The sequence below is a fragment of the Asparagus officinalis genome, chromosome 10 (assembly GCF_001876935.1).
Source record: "Asparagus officinalis chromosome 10, Aspof.V1, whole genome shotgun sequence".
NCBI classification, from domain to species: Eukaryota; Viridiplantae; Streptophyta; class Magnoliopsida; order Asparagales; family Asparagaceae; genus Asparagus; species Asparagus officinalis.
Genome location: NC_033803.1, coordinates 60,468,432 through 60,482,823, shown reverse-complemented (window position 1 = coordinate 60,482,823; position 14,392 = coordinate 60,468,432). Strand labels below are relative to the sequence as shown.

At 37.7% G+C, this 14,392-nt stretch overlaps 2 protein-coding genes across 3 annotated transcripts in view; both read right to left on the bottom strand.

The window, feature by feature from the left end:
* LOC109826106 (pentatricopeptide repeat-containing protein At3g02650, mitochondrial) lies at positions 5,987–12,113 on the bottom strand. Of its 2 annotated transcripts, XM_020393071.1 has the most exons (3): positions 10,280–12,113; positions 6,647–6,749; positions 5,987–6,251 (listed from the first exon to the last, which is right to left on the bottom strand). In XM_020393071.1, exon 1 carries the CDS (start codon positions 12,105–12,107, stop codon positions 10,368–10,370), a length of 1,740 nt encoding a protein of 579 aa, XP_020248660.1. In that variant the 5' UTR covers positions 12,108–12,113; the 3' UTR covers positions 5,987–6,251; positions 6,647–6,749; positions 10,280–10,367. The 2 variants fall into 2 exon arrangements, with proteins under 2 accessions (XP_020248660.1, XP_020248659.1); XM_020393070.1 differs by lacking the exon at positions 6,647–6,749 and having other exon boundaries at positions 5,988–6,251.
* The window catches only part of LOC109826108, a 10,869-nt gene continuing 8,874 nt past the window's right edge, over positions 12,398–14,392 (bottom strand). Inside the window, exons 3-6 of the mRNA XM_020393072.1 lie at positions 14,303–14,383; positions 14,084–14,201; positions 12,975–13,023; positions 12,398–12,894 (exon numbers count right to left, since the gene is read on the bottom strand). Of these exons, the coding sequence (XP_020248661.1) occupies positions 14,098–14,201; positions 14,303–14,383 (185 nt within the window). The 3' untranslated portion in view covers positions 12,398–12,894; positions 12,975–13,023; positions 14,084–14,097. The remainder of the gene's footprint in view (positions 12,895–12,974; positions 13,024–14,083; positions 14,202–14,302; positions 14,384–14,392) is intronic.

Sequence of the window (14,392 nt, the reverse complement as noted above, 5' to 3'; positions counted from 1 at the left end):
GATCGGATCGTGACCCATGATGGGCTGAGTCAGGCAGCCTACGGGTAGACCCGGCCCACGCCCAATCCCATAAATGAGTGTAAATTTTAACAGAACACCCTCAAAGAAAAAGTGATTTATACCCTTCATGGGCAATTGAGATTAGTACAAAAACTCCCATATATCTACAGTGCAAATCACTATATTCATGTTAGGATAATTGTGATAGGATCCTTTGCTTCTAAACATTAAAAAAAGGGGGTAAAAAAATGCAGTGACCATAGATAACCAATGTTTAGAGATTCCCACACATGAACGTTTTCTTACAGTTGGAAGGGGAATTTTTTTTTAAGTTCAACGAAGACATGCAAAAATCTACAGTCTTAACTAGTGCCCAACCCAATACACCCCAAATTTTGTAAATCTTCTTTTCTTCTAGTCTGACTTTTTTGCTTTTTATCATAAAAGAAAATTAATCCTCTTAACAAGAAGTTTTACAAATGGTAATCTTTCTTACCTCGTCACCGAATAAACACAGATCTATATGATTTGTTTGTGGGGCAAAGATCTATATGATTTGTTTGTGGGGCTCAAAAAGACTTAATAATACAAAACACGTACCTAAACATTTGTTAAATATGCTAACACTTTATTATGAACCAAATTTTTATTCCTTGGGCCACTTGGGAACAACAACACGTTGGCATTATTGTAGCTAATAATGGCCCGGAACAACCTTTTGTAGTCCTTTAGCTCTCTCTCTCTCCTTTTCCTTTCCCTTTCCCTTTCCCTTTCCCTTCCTTTTTTTTCTCGGGGGGAAAAGTTTGGTTTCATAATATTGGCTTGATAGAGAAGATATTAATTTAAATATCACATGGTTTATATTGAAAAAAGGGTAAATTGCACTTAAATGACTTAAAGTTCCATGTTTTTTCACTTATATGATCTGACTTATAAAATGTATCAGTTAAATGACCTATTGTATTTTCCATCCAAAAAGATGATGCCGTTGAAAATTAGGGAGTTTAGAACAAAGTACCCAGAGCCGGCTCTGGAGGAGTGCAGCCTATTCGCCCGCACAGGGCCCCGAATTTCTGGGGGCCCAAATTATATATATATAATATATATATATATAATATATATATATATTATATATATAATATAATATATATATATATATATATATATATAATTAGGGAGAGCAAATATGGACCCTACATTTCACAAACCCCTTAATCTCAACCGTCCATATCAAAATCCTCCTTCAAAAACAACCAATCTTCACAAATCAGATCTGGCCCGCACCTCTCATCCCCTCCTCTCTGGGCTCTCTCCTCCAGACTCCAGTCCTCCGCTGCTCCGCACCGCAGTCGCCAGTCAGCGTCCGCCCGTCGGCCGGAGGCCCCGAAATTCTGCAGACCTCGGGATTCGCCGTAGCCGCCCCCGCTGAGCTCGAATCGGAGCTCCGAGCTCGCCGTCGCTGCCCCCGCTGGCCGCTGTCGAGCTCGCCAGGCTCCATAGTCAACTCTAGTCTCCAGCAATTCCTCGGAATCAGAATCTCAGATTAAGATGTAAGATTTGGGTCTATTTTTGGGGATTACTTAGGGTTTTTGTTGTTTGAGGAGCTGTTCATTTGATGCTTTTGTTTGATTTTTTTTGTTCAGTTGTTGTTGTAAAGGCTTTGGATAAGATTCGTTACTTGACGGATAAGAGCAAGGTCGATTCTCAGCCGGAGCTGTTCATCAGGTTGTATTGTTCCGAATCTTGACTTCTTTCAATTTGATTGTAATCAGTAATACTTTATTATAGAAATGCCTCCAAGAAAATATCCTTCTGGATATGATAAATGTAAGAAAAAAAAAATTGAACAATTTATCCAAACTCAAGTGGATCGCTTGATAAATTTATTGTTAGAGAAACACAAGATTTAGTTAAAAATTCAATTGAAAATGATAATATTAATTATTTGTGCTTGAATGAGTATGAGAATGAAAATGTGTTTACTTTTCGCACAGGGCCCCTAAAATCTCAGAACCGGCCCTGAAAGTACCCCTATTAATTTTTTAACCCACCCTCACTAAAACACTTAACAATGGTGAAAAGAAAACCCCCAATTCCTCCAACTTCTCCAAATTACCGCAGTCTAGAGAGGGGAGTGGGGGAAGTGGAAATCGTCACATGCAAGGTAATTACTCCCTCTCACTGTTTTCTGCTCGACTGCATGTTGGAATTTTGCAGATTAATTAGTTGCATTGTGGATTCTGGGTAGTTGAATGTGGGTTTTTATATGAATGTGTTTGATTGTGGGCCCCATTGTTGTTGATTATGGTTTTTTGAAATGGATGGAGGAGATCTATTTCACTTGAAAAATGCCTCAGGAACCCAAAAATAGGGGACCCTGAGTGGGACAGGTGAGGTGTCGCCTCCCTGTCCCGTGATGCACTGTTCATGAACAGTGCATCATGGGACAGGGAGCGCCTCCCTGTCCCGTGATGCACTGTTCATGAACAGTGCATCATGGGACAGGGAGGCGACACCTCACCTGTCCCACTCAGGGTCCTCTATTTTTGGGTCACTGTAGCAGCACTCATTTCGCTTTGGGTTTACTGTAAAAAATTCAATCTTTGCTTGATTCTCGGGATTTGATGTTAATAATTCGATCTCCTCGTCAACTCTCGCAGTGCTTGAAGCTGAACTTGAAGCTCGTGAGCTTGACTTCACGACTCCCTATATTGGTTTGAGGAGAGGCAATGTAGATTTGTTAGTTTTAGCCTTTAGGTCTAGTTTTCAATAGGGTTTTGCTATTTGTCATGCCGGGTGGGCACACAGCCCATCTCGCGTGACAAATAGCATTTTCATTTTCAATAAGATGATGATTATAACATTCCTGTTGTGGCACGTGAGATGGGTTGCGCGCCCATCTTGCGTGCCAAATGGCATTTTCCATATAAATAAGAGGACAGTAGGATATAATTAAATGACATATAAAGGGTATTAAATAAACTCATTGTGTCACATGACCTCTCATAGGGGAATATCCCCAACATATTCTAACAGAAATTTAATGTTCTATTCTCCAAATCATTTAGGTGAAATTTTTTAAAACTATGAGTCATTTGATACGTTTTACAAGTGAGGTCATATAGTGAAAATACCATTACTTTAGGTCATTTAAGTGCAATTTACTTAGAAAAATTATACTTCACAATTAGGGGTGGGCGTGGGCTGGGTGGTTCAGGCCCGTGATCCAGCCCACCGGGTTCAACGTTGGGCCGAGTCTAACACAGGCCCGCTCGGTCATAGCGGATCAGGCATATTTCTCTAATTCCGAATTATAGATTGGATCCGACACGGCCCACGACCCGTCTAGGGACATGCCAGATGGGGTCCAGCCCACGACTCACGAGTCGTGGGATGACTCACGAGTCGTGGGATGGTTCATGAGTATTTTAACATATTTTTAATTTTTAATTGCTAAACTATATTAGCTTTGTATTAGTATCTATCAAATTATTTTTTCTATTTTACTCTTTATTTAAAATGATACATACACACACATTGTAAAGAGATAAACATCACACACACAAAATCACAAACACAAAAATATATGTGGTTCGGACTTTGAAGAAAGACCTACGTTCACGGAAAGTTTAAAGTCAAATTACAAATATAAGAGAAAAAAATGTTAACTAAATACTAAAAACTAATAATTAAAATTATGGGTCGGGTCAGGTTAGCCCAGGTTAGATCAGGCCAGTTCTATGGTGGGTTGGGTCAAGGTGGTTCAGACCTATTTCTCTAGTTTCGGGTCTAGAGCTGGACCCAACCCGGTCCGTGACCTACATATATCATGAGTCAGATCGGGCTCGGCCTACTATAGACCAAGCTAGATCGTGACCCACGACGAGCTAGGTCGGATCAGCCCGCGAGTCAACCCGGCCGACGCCCAACTCTATTCACAATAAATAAATTATCTGGATCTGAACGACTAGACAATTGATGGTCCAAGCTTCAAGAATTGTCTATCTTCATATTAATGCATAACAAGAAAGTATTAATTATGTTTAATACATCTATTTTTCTTTGGGGTTTTAAAGAAAAGGACCCTGCAAGTACAAAGCAGCCAAGTGGTCCAAGCTTCAAGAATTGTCTATCTTCATATTAATGCATAACAAGAAAGTTATTATGTTTAATACATCTATTTTTCTTTGGGGTTTTAAAGAAAAGGACCCTACAAGTACAAAGCAGCCAAGTTGTTTATAAGAGCCATTCAAGATACATTATCTGCTACTATATACTTGGAGAATCTAAAAAATTACTGTTTATACTACAGTAAATTATACGTTAAATATTATAACAAAAATCGAAGTATTGTTCATAATGTAGTGTTTATTGTAGCATAAACAGTAAACCAAATATACCCCCCTATATAGGGCTGGGCATATTCGATTCGGTTCGGTTTTATGCCCAATCCGCATCCAATCCGAATTTTTCGGATTCTCAAAACTCTCATCCATATCCAGATTTTTTTCCCTTCATTCGAATATTCAGCCCAACCGAAATTCGGTTCGGTTCGGTTCGGTTTCAGTTTTGAATTTGCAAAGAGTTCTATCCAAAGACTTCTGTTGTGAATTTGCAAGCTGGGCATTGTCCTCATGATGAGGTTCATGAGCTCGCCAACAAAGCTTTATTAGACTGGTTATCATCTTTAGAATAAAGTTTTGAGTTGATATAATTACGCAGAGAACTGATGTTTTAAAGATGTTGTCCATATAATACATCATGCTTATCTCTTGTAAGTATCATGTACATAACACATTTTGTGATTGATTTGAATCTTATGTAATTCTCAAGATCTATTCTGCGAAAATTTTTAACTAAAGTTTAAGTTTATTTAATTACACGGGGGAGTGATGTTTTGTATGATATTGTTCATATAATGTAGCTTATGCATCTTTTGTAAGTGCATCATGTGCATAACAAATTGTCTGAATTGATTTGAATCTTTACTTAGTTCTCAAGGATATTTTTCTGTGATATTGTTGTACTCATTGCTTGAAATTGCTCCTTGCGCCGTTTGAATCTATTGGATGATAACAGAAAAAGTTTTGAGGTATAAGTTTAGTCTCTAAACCGCCCAACAGAATTCGGGTCGATTTTTTTTGGGCGGTTTAGGGGTTCAAACCGGATCCAAACCGATTTAATTCGATTCGGATGGTTTAGAGACTTCTTCTCATCCATTTAATTCGGTTCGGTTAACCGGTCTGTTTTTTTGGACGGTTTTTTCGGTTGAACCGGTTTTTTTCGGTTTTTGCTCACCCCTACCCCTATATGTGAAGTTACTATTTATGTTATAGTATCTTACTGTATTATAAACAATAAAACAAATCAAATGTATTAAAACTAAAATCATTCTTTAGATAAGAGGAGTAGATATTATTTTTAAATTAAATGTATTAAAACTTAATCCTTTTTTAAGGGGTTGTTTGGTTCATTTCAATAAAATTATGGAAATGGATTTCATTTTAAAAAATTTTAGGATATCTAAGAAATTCAAAATTTGTGTTTGATATGTAATGATAAAGTTAAGAATAGGAAAGCATATTCAAAACTCAAGTTTGTTTCATTTCCAAATAATAAGAAGAGTTGTGAAAAGAAATAATGAGTTGTCAGCGGGTTGTCAACTTTCTAGCCTATTTCCTAACCAAAAGATAGGAAATAAGCTGTCCAAAAATAGTCACTGCTTAGAGGCTTTTTAATAAACCTTTTCTTGAAAAAAAATTCAAACAAACCCAACTTTTAGAATCCTAAAATGGCAAAAAACCTACTTTTTTTTGTTCCAAATCCTTAAAAAACACATTGTTTCCAATAATTTAGAGTGAACCAAACTAGCTCTAAGTATTAAGTGATATCTAATTTTAAGCATACAATAATTAAATTAAATATATTAAAACTAAAAGAGAAGTAAATTCAAAATAAAATGTCAAAAAAATAAAGAGCCGTATTTTGCCCGAAATGCACAATAGTAGAACATTAATAGGAGAATCAATCACTTAATAGGTTCTACCAAATCAGCCTACAATCGCATCTCTCTTTTTTTATTACCAAAACGCCAGCCAATACATGGCCGTCATATAGAAGGGCCCTCACCCTTTGCTCCTTGTCCTCCATCAATCCCCAAAATGGAGTGACCCTGTCGTTTGCCTCCTTCCCCTTTCCAGCTTTTCTTGGTAATATATCACGTCTTCATGGCTTTTTGACTCAAGATTTGTCTGCAAGCAGAAATAAAAAATGCTTCAAAGATTTGGAGCTAGATCAGCTGGCTATAAACAAATAATAATCTTTTAATTAAAGGGATATTTATCATCCCCCCTGGTTCTCAGCATTCTCAGCAGTAGTACGTTGTAAGAAGATCTTGTAATTTCCACAGAAACAAGGACGAACACTGATAGCATGTGCTCTACACAGCAAGGGGGTTCCTTCTCATATACATCCCTCCAAGGAACAACTCACAAGCACATGCACATGCACATGAAAGAATATCCCATACTAATACGAACATGCACATGAAATATAGATTGACCAGATACATTGCTGTCCAGAATGCAAATGTAGTAGTAACACATGGTTGCCAATGTAATAATAATTTAAGATAAAATAAGTTCACCTCTTCATACAGTCTACAATTTCCCAGAATTACGAGGATGATATTAACAACCATTGCGTGTTTTTCACTTTGTACATAAGCATCTGGCGAAGCGGAGTTTACCCTGTAAATTTCCAACAATAACAGCTCCTATGTCAAAGGAGGATTCAGTCACAGCATATCAACAAGAAACAATTTTCTTTTGTATAAATCAGTCAAAATCCAAAGTGCTAAAAAGGACTGGACATTAGCATTACCGTTGGATCACGAATCTATAACCTCTGAAAGGGACTTACTGCAATCCCACTTCGTTAACATAAACATTGTCATTTGGATTACCAGACACATAGGCTTGACTTTAAGATGATATCACAGCAATCCAGATTCAAATTATTTCCACCATTCTAGGTATTTCAAAACACATTTAAACTACATAACTTACAAGACCAACAAAAAGAATGCTTAAATTGAGAGGTCATGTTCAACTACATGATTATAACTCTCAACTTTCACCACAACTTCTGAGTTTTTTTGTATGATGGAAGGGACTTTAAGACATAGGAATACAATAATATCTTGGATAAGCTTACTAATTCAATAACAACTGATATAGAAGGATATTAGTAGTAATGTAGTACTAACTTTCTTCCTTTCAAGTCTCAAATCTTACTATTTTGTGTCAACTTTCATCTGGCTTCCAAATGATTGCATTGCAAGGCATCATACATTGTGAATACTAGCATTGGAAATAAATAAGCAGTACATAAGATGATACTGAAAGCTTCACAATCAAACTACGTGAAATAGGATAGAACTATAGAAGACCGCAAATACCTTGACAATTCAACAAAACAATTCACAAGGAGTGACGACTGTCAAACAGAAACACAAAACCATGACACGAGTAAGGAACACCTACACGTTGCAGCATTTGTTCACAAGGGACCCAAAATTACGGCAGACTTAGCAGGAACGCTACAATAAGAAATGTGGAGTGTGATAGAAACAATATAGATGAACACTGGATAAAAATTAATTTTTTTAGTAACACCAGAAAAACTTTTATAAGCAGGCATGAAAAGATTGTGAGGTAAATATAATTCTAAAATTGAGAAGTACCCGTGACACATACACATACATTTACCCGTGTCCTATATCCATTGAAACAGAGGATGATTGCTTCTCTTTAATCTCATAAACCATTGGCAAACAAATAAAATAATAATGCAAGGATTATTATCCCTTAATGCTGAAAAGGCCTATTCATGGTTCTGCAACCAAGATTGAGAATTGATTTTCTAGAATCTACATTAGTTGATTTTCTCAGCCTGCTGCTCTGGAAATAGAACATACAGTTAATATAAAAGGTGCAGCCAACAGTGCGGTTATTCTATGCCATGTTAATTTCATAAAGAGGAGCCTCAATGCAACCATTGCTTACAAGTAGGTATGCCAACACAAGATTTATTTTATTACAATTCAGTGGGTTGTGCTCTAGTGTTTGTTGTCTTCCCTGGTTTCTAAATACAGTGCAAAGTGAGGGTAGCAACAATTGTGCAGATCATGTAAAATTACATTAAGATCGGAGACATCACAAGCAGCTAAAAAGGTTATGGAAATCAGTGTGATCCTAGTTGGAGCTCAATGTATTTACTCGACCATATGGGTTCATAACAGTTTAGCAAAATCATTGGCATAACTAATCAGCTGACTTATAACTAATACCAGTACAATATAATAATAAAGTAAAAATAATTGCAGGCTTGAAGTGGGTTAGGCACAGAAAAAATTAACTCTTGGAAGAAACCTAAGTTACAAAAGGAAAAGCAACTTTGATACTAATGAAAAGATATTCCTGGGTTAGTAAGAAATTAAAATAAAAGGAAAAATCAGACTTCAATACATAACAATAAAATTCTCCACAATTCTTGTGTTGTGTTTGGCTTTTCAACAGGCCCACTGCTTCAGATGTAACCAGCAAGTTTTTTGTCCAGAAAGCAGATGCAAATTCTGAATATACATCATAAAATCAACTAGCAAAAGATGAAAGCCGTAGAGAACACATTATTCAAAAGAGAACACATTATTCAAAAGAAAACATACAGCAGCAGCACTGCACACGAACTAGGAAACAAAAGCAAAATTTCAACCATATAAAAGAAAGTCATTATGCAAGGGGATCTAACATAAAATAAATCTCGCAAGTCCTTCACATGGCTCAACTATTATTATTAATGCTTCAAAAAAACCCATATATATCAACCGTCAATCTAGCCCTCATCTCACTCTGTGGACCAGATTTGGATCTTGTAGACAGCGAGTGAAAGAAAGAGGAACCTTTGGCTTATTTTAAGGAGGGAGAAGATGAACTTTTTGGTAGGTTTTTTCCCCTCTTATGGACATTTAAGAAGAATACATAATAGGGATGTCAAGTCACTCTTACAATGTTAACAACTGATGAATAGGCTAATGATCTGAGATATGATTATGTGACTTGGTTGTTAAGATGACACACAGAAATAAGTGGGGGAAATTTTGAAATACCGAATATTGTGGAATAGACATTTGAGACCTTATCCAATCTTAAGCAATATTAAATATTTATTTTATACTTCACAGGAAAAATGTTTAAAACAGTAGACGACGACGACAAAAAAAAGGAAGAAGCAAAGTAGACAACAAATTTTAAATTACTGATATTTATCTACTGATTAATTTTCCTTCTGGTGTCACTAGGTAGCACTGTTTTAAATATCGGCCGATAATCGATATTATCGGCCGAGTTATCGGATTTGGGAGCTCTCCGCTAGGATAAATTGGATTTTTAATCGGTTATCGTTTTTGTAGGTTTATCGGCGATTTATCGGCGTTATCGGCACTTATCGGCCGATAAATAAGAATTTTTATCGAAATTATCGGGATTATCAGCCCATTTTGACTAACATTATATTTTTTCAAGGCTATGATGCAAGTTTCGCTTTCTACAATTTGTTAGTGATTCTAAACATGATGATTTATATTTTGGTATGTTTATATTTCATTAAGCATGATTAGATTATATTTTTTAATTGTTATATTATATTATACACATCATCCAGTATATCACTCCGATAAATACTACTTATCCCCGATATATCCCCGATTTCCGCTATCCGATAAGGATTTTGACCGTCCAATAAATCCCCGATAACCGATATTTAAAACCTTGCTAGGTAGTACTTAGCAGTCCTTCTGTCTACTGGATAAATAAGCACATACTACTTTTTCTGAAGTATGTCACAAAAAGTAACAGATGTGAACAACATACCGATCACTTGTCCAAACAATACATAAAAGTCAACATTATCCATAAGAAGAATGAATTTAACTAAAAGAATAGCCTGCTTTGACAAAATGATAAAATCAACAAATGGAGATATATAAAGAGGACACAGTATAATCACGAAGCAGATTAGTTAGCGAAAAGACACCATTCATACATAGAAAGTAAAACAACAACAATCATGCATAAGAAAACCTAAGCATAATCTGATAGAAAGAAAACAAAAAATTGCTACATTAAACTAAGAAAATGATGAATTGTAATAAACACCAAAAAAGTTGCTTCTTTCAGCTGGGAAGATAACTAGACAACGAGGGGTGTATATAACTCACTTGCACGAGTAATCCCCCAGCACAATCTGAAAGAGGGGAAGAAAAATTATTGACGCAAAAGTTCAACTTCAACATCCTGAGCAAGAAATTAAGCTTCAATACTAACTTCCTCTGGCTGTGTTTCCTCCTCTTCTATTTCCCTCACCGCTGCCACAAGACTACGGGTAGCCCCCTTAAGATACATCCCACTCTCTTTCATCTCCTCCAAGAGATTCTCCGCTGAACGCCAATCCAAAGCCTTGAGGCACAATGACTGTATCATTTTATTATACTCATCAGCATTCGGTTGTACTCCATTTACCTTCATCTCTTTCATAATTTCAAGTGCCTTGTCAAACTCCTCCATTTTACAATATCCCCGAGTAAGAACATGGTAAGTAGCAGGGCTCAGCTTACCATGCCTTTTCTTGGCTTCACAGAATATCCTATATGCCTCATCCATCAAACCCCCCTTTGCATATCCACTCATAACCACAGTATACGTATAAACATCCGGCCTTAGTCCTCTGCTCTCCATCACTTTCATCAAAGCTAATGCATCCTCCAACTCACCTCCTTTAGAGAGTGCATTAATAACATAGTTGAAAGAAGCATTCCCCGGTGCCGGGCCTGATTCAACCATTTTCAGTAGCAAACTTTTTGCCTCCAGGGTTTTCTTAACCCTACACAATGATTTAACAACAGCACCATAAGTCTTATTTGCATACTTAAATGACCCCTTTGGATAGTCTTCGAGTAACTCGAATGCTAAAGAAACAGTTCCATCGTTTCGAGCCAGTCCACAGATTAAGAAATCCAAGCTAGACCTTGGAGGAGATAGATTCTTCTCCTTTGCCATTAAATAGACCAAATGGGCCTCTTTCGCCTTCTTTCCTTTGCAAAAGAAGGTGATAATCTCTCCGATCTTCTCTCTGTTGGGTAGGTTTCCACAACTAAGCATTTTCTCACAAACAGACCATGCACTGTCAAACATCGATCTCTTGCCAAGAGCTTGGATGGTGTAGTAATAACTATCCGCATCATGACTACAACCAAACTCATTAAACTTGTTAAAGACCTCAAAACCAGCCTTAGCCTTACCCAATTGCCAAAAAATCGATATCAGCTCATTCAACATCTCAGTACTCAAAACCCCAATCTCCTTGCCCAGCTCCTTAACCAAATCCCACAACATGTAAGCTTCCTTCTTACCAAGCTCAGGTGAACTCTTCACAGAAAGAACAAGAAGCTCCATGGCCCTCGAAGTCTTCACAGATTCCTCCATCTCTAAAGCCCGTTTATAGAATCCAATCAAATTCTTGCCGCCGACTCCATCCGAAGCCTCGATCACTTTAACCACAAATTCCTCGCTCAAAGTCGGCTCCAACTTATCCAAGCTCGATTCAATCGCCTCTTCTTCACCACCCTTTAGAATAGAAACAACGCTCTTGATCAACTCGGGAGAGATCTCAGCAGTCGCAACCTGAGCTCCATCTCCATCTCCTTCTACTTCCAGCGGAGAAGAATCGGCCGGTTCTTGGGTAATTTCTCCAAAGGCGGCGCCTTTATCATCGTGATCTTCCAAATCCCAAGGCGGTGTCCCATTGGAACCCTCGGGTTCTTCGGGAGTCCAGGATGAGGCCTCTCCGGGATCGGGGGCTTCGTCGCTAGGGCTTGAGGCGTCGTGCTGAGAGGAGAAGAAGCTAGGGTTTCGGATGAGACGAGAGGGGAGGAGATGGGGGCGGGGGATTGGGCTTAGCGCTAGGGTTTTGCGAGGTGCCTGAGATTGGGAACGGGTGTGAGAGTGGAGAGATCTGAGGAGGAGAGAGCGAGCTTTGGATCTCCACATTTCTCCCGGCTGATTTTGGGGGTTTAGGAAAGAGAAAGGAGATTTCGATGGTGGAGGGTTTAATGGATTCGGATCTTATGTCATCTCGACCGTTAATTGGTATACGGACGGGTGAGATTTGGCATACAAGATGGAGTTCTTGGAATAGTATTTCTAGCTGCCAAATGCGGTTACATACACCAGAATTATCTTCAGTTGGCTGCGAAGCTTGCTTCTTTTTTCTTCCTACAATCATATCTATGATAACCACAGTTACAATCAACATAGAGGGGTTTAAGTTGCAAATTCAATGGTCTCCCCAACTTACAAGGGGTAAAAACTTTCCTCTCAATTAATCTTCTGACAAACACAATGTCACAACCGAACAAATATAGCGACAATTTTGGGGCTATTGAGGTTACTTGCAACAGTCCTTTGTATTGCAATTTGAATTATGCGCAAACAAAGAACCCCTTGGCATAAAAGGTCGACAATACACCCGGGAGTAGAAAAATGAGTATCAGCAGACGAGAGAGAAACAAGCAGCTATCCATGGACACAGTGCTCATATGGCTCCTTACACAGCACCCAAACATCGAAGTTGGGAGAATAACTCTAAGTTGGCCAGTTTTTTATTTACAGAAACTCATATGAGTAGTTTGGGCTACTTAGAGGGTGTATATTCATCGGTATCCACTTCAAGCGCTCCAAAGTATCGTCCCAGCGCATAATAGATCCAGCCCGCTTATGAGAAAGTCTACGGTAGCTCCATAATGGCAACTGCAAAGCCATTAAGCCTGTATGGAACCTGTAGAGAAAATGCAAGAATACTAGGATACAAGAGTGAGAAAATGAAGGAAAAAAGGAATTACACGAACAGCTTCTCACCTGAATTAATCTCGCTCAGCAGATTACAAAATGAATCTTGGGAACTAACCTGTAATACGATTACACAAATGATGTTTGATTCAGGACCTCAAACTTCTAAAACAAAAATCAAAGAAAAGATACTTATGCTACTTTCCCACTTCCCTCACTGTTATGGAATGTTTTATATATTTTTTTGAATTTAGCAAGCCAGCTGAAAGCATGTTTAACACAATGGTGGTTTACGATCTTTGATGGCTGGCAGCATTTGTTAGGGGTAACTTACACTAAACCCTCAAGAACTTTTAGCGTTTTCAGTAAACCCCCAACAACTTCTAAAATTGCACTAAATCCCAATAACTATTGGAATTGCAGAAAACTCTCTCCGTGTTTCGCAGATAACCCCCCATGACGGCGTAAGTCGACATTTAGCATTGGCGACACATTGTCGATCCTAAATGTGGACTTATGCTGTCATCGGGGGGTTATCTACAAAAAACAGAGACTTACTAGGTTTTTTTGGCAATCCCAATAGTTATTGAGGAGTTAGTGCGATTTTAGAAGTTTTTGAGGGCATACTGCAAAATGTTAAAAGTTCTTGTGGGTTTAGTGTAATTTACCCGGATGTTAACTTAAAATTCACTTTTCAATAAAGAGAAGCAATATTTCAAATACTAATGAAGCATCAAAACTGCTACCAAAGTACCAATGCGATATAAGCATCAAAGTCTTGCCAATGTCACATATAGCTAATAGCTGTTTTAATATTCAAAAGTAAATAACTGGAAACGAGTAGAAAATTTCTTATCATATTAATCACAAAAGTCTGATGTAAATCTTAAATAGTAAGTTAACATCTAGAAAAAAGCCAAATGGGGCGCCTATAAGTCTCCCAACACCAATTTCATATCTGTGAAAACACTACATGTAACCAGTGTAAACAGCTAACAATCAGTGCAATAGTTCAAAGACCATCACAAATTAAATATTGAATCAATACAGACATACATGTAATTAGTGTAAGTGTGTAACTAACAGATGTAAAATTGACACTAGGACACATGTAGGCTCCTCCTTCCTACATTTTATATAAGCTTGCGCTCTCTACGATTATATTTTCGAGGAAGTACCTGAAGCTTAACAATCAAAATGGAGGCGCAACTGCTGCTGGGTCCACCCATGAAGGTCTCTTTGCATTATAGTAGAAATGTGCAATCATATGCACCAGCTCATCTGCTGTTCTGAACTCTGCAAACATAGCATACTTGTGATTGATCAGATCTCAAAACAAAACCTAATTTGGAATTAATGAGAAATTTTCTTTTTAACCTTCATTGAACAGTTTATACCTTTCTCCCTATACAAAATCTTATTTCCTTTAAGAAACAACAGCTGAGGACATTCTCTGACTTTCAGCGCATATGCCAGGTCTGTCTCGA

What these genes read in the sequence shown, in the direction of transcription:
- LOC109826106 (XM_020393071.1), bottom strand. Translation starts at nt 12,107, where the DNA reads ATGTGGAGATCCAAAGCTCGCTCTCTCCTCCTCAGATCTCTCCACTCT.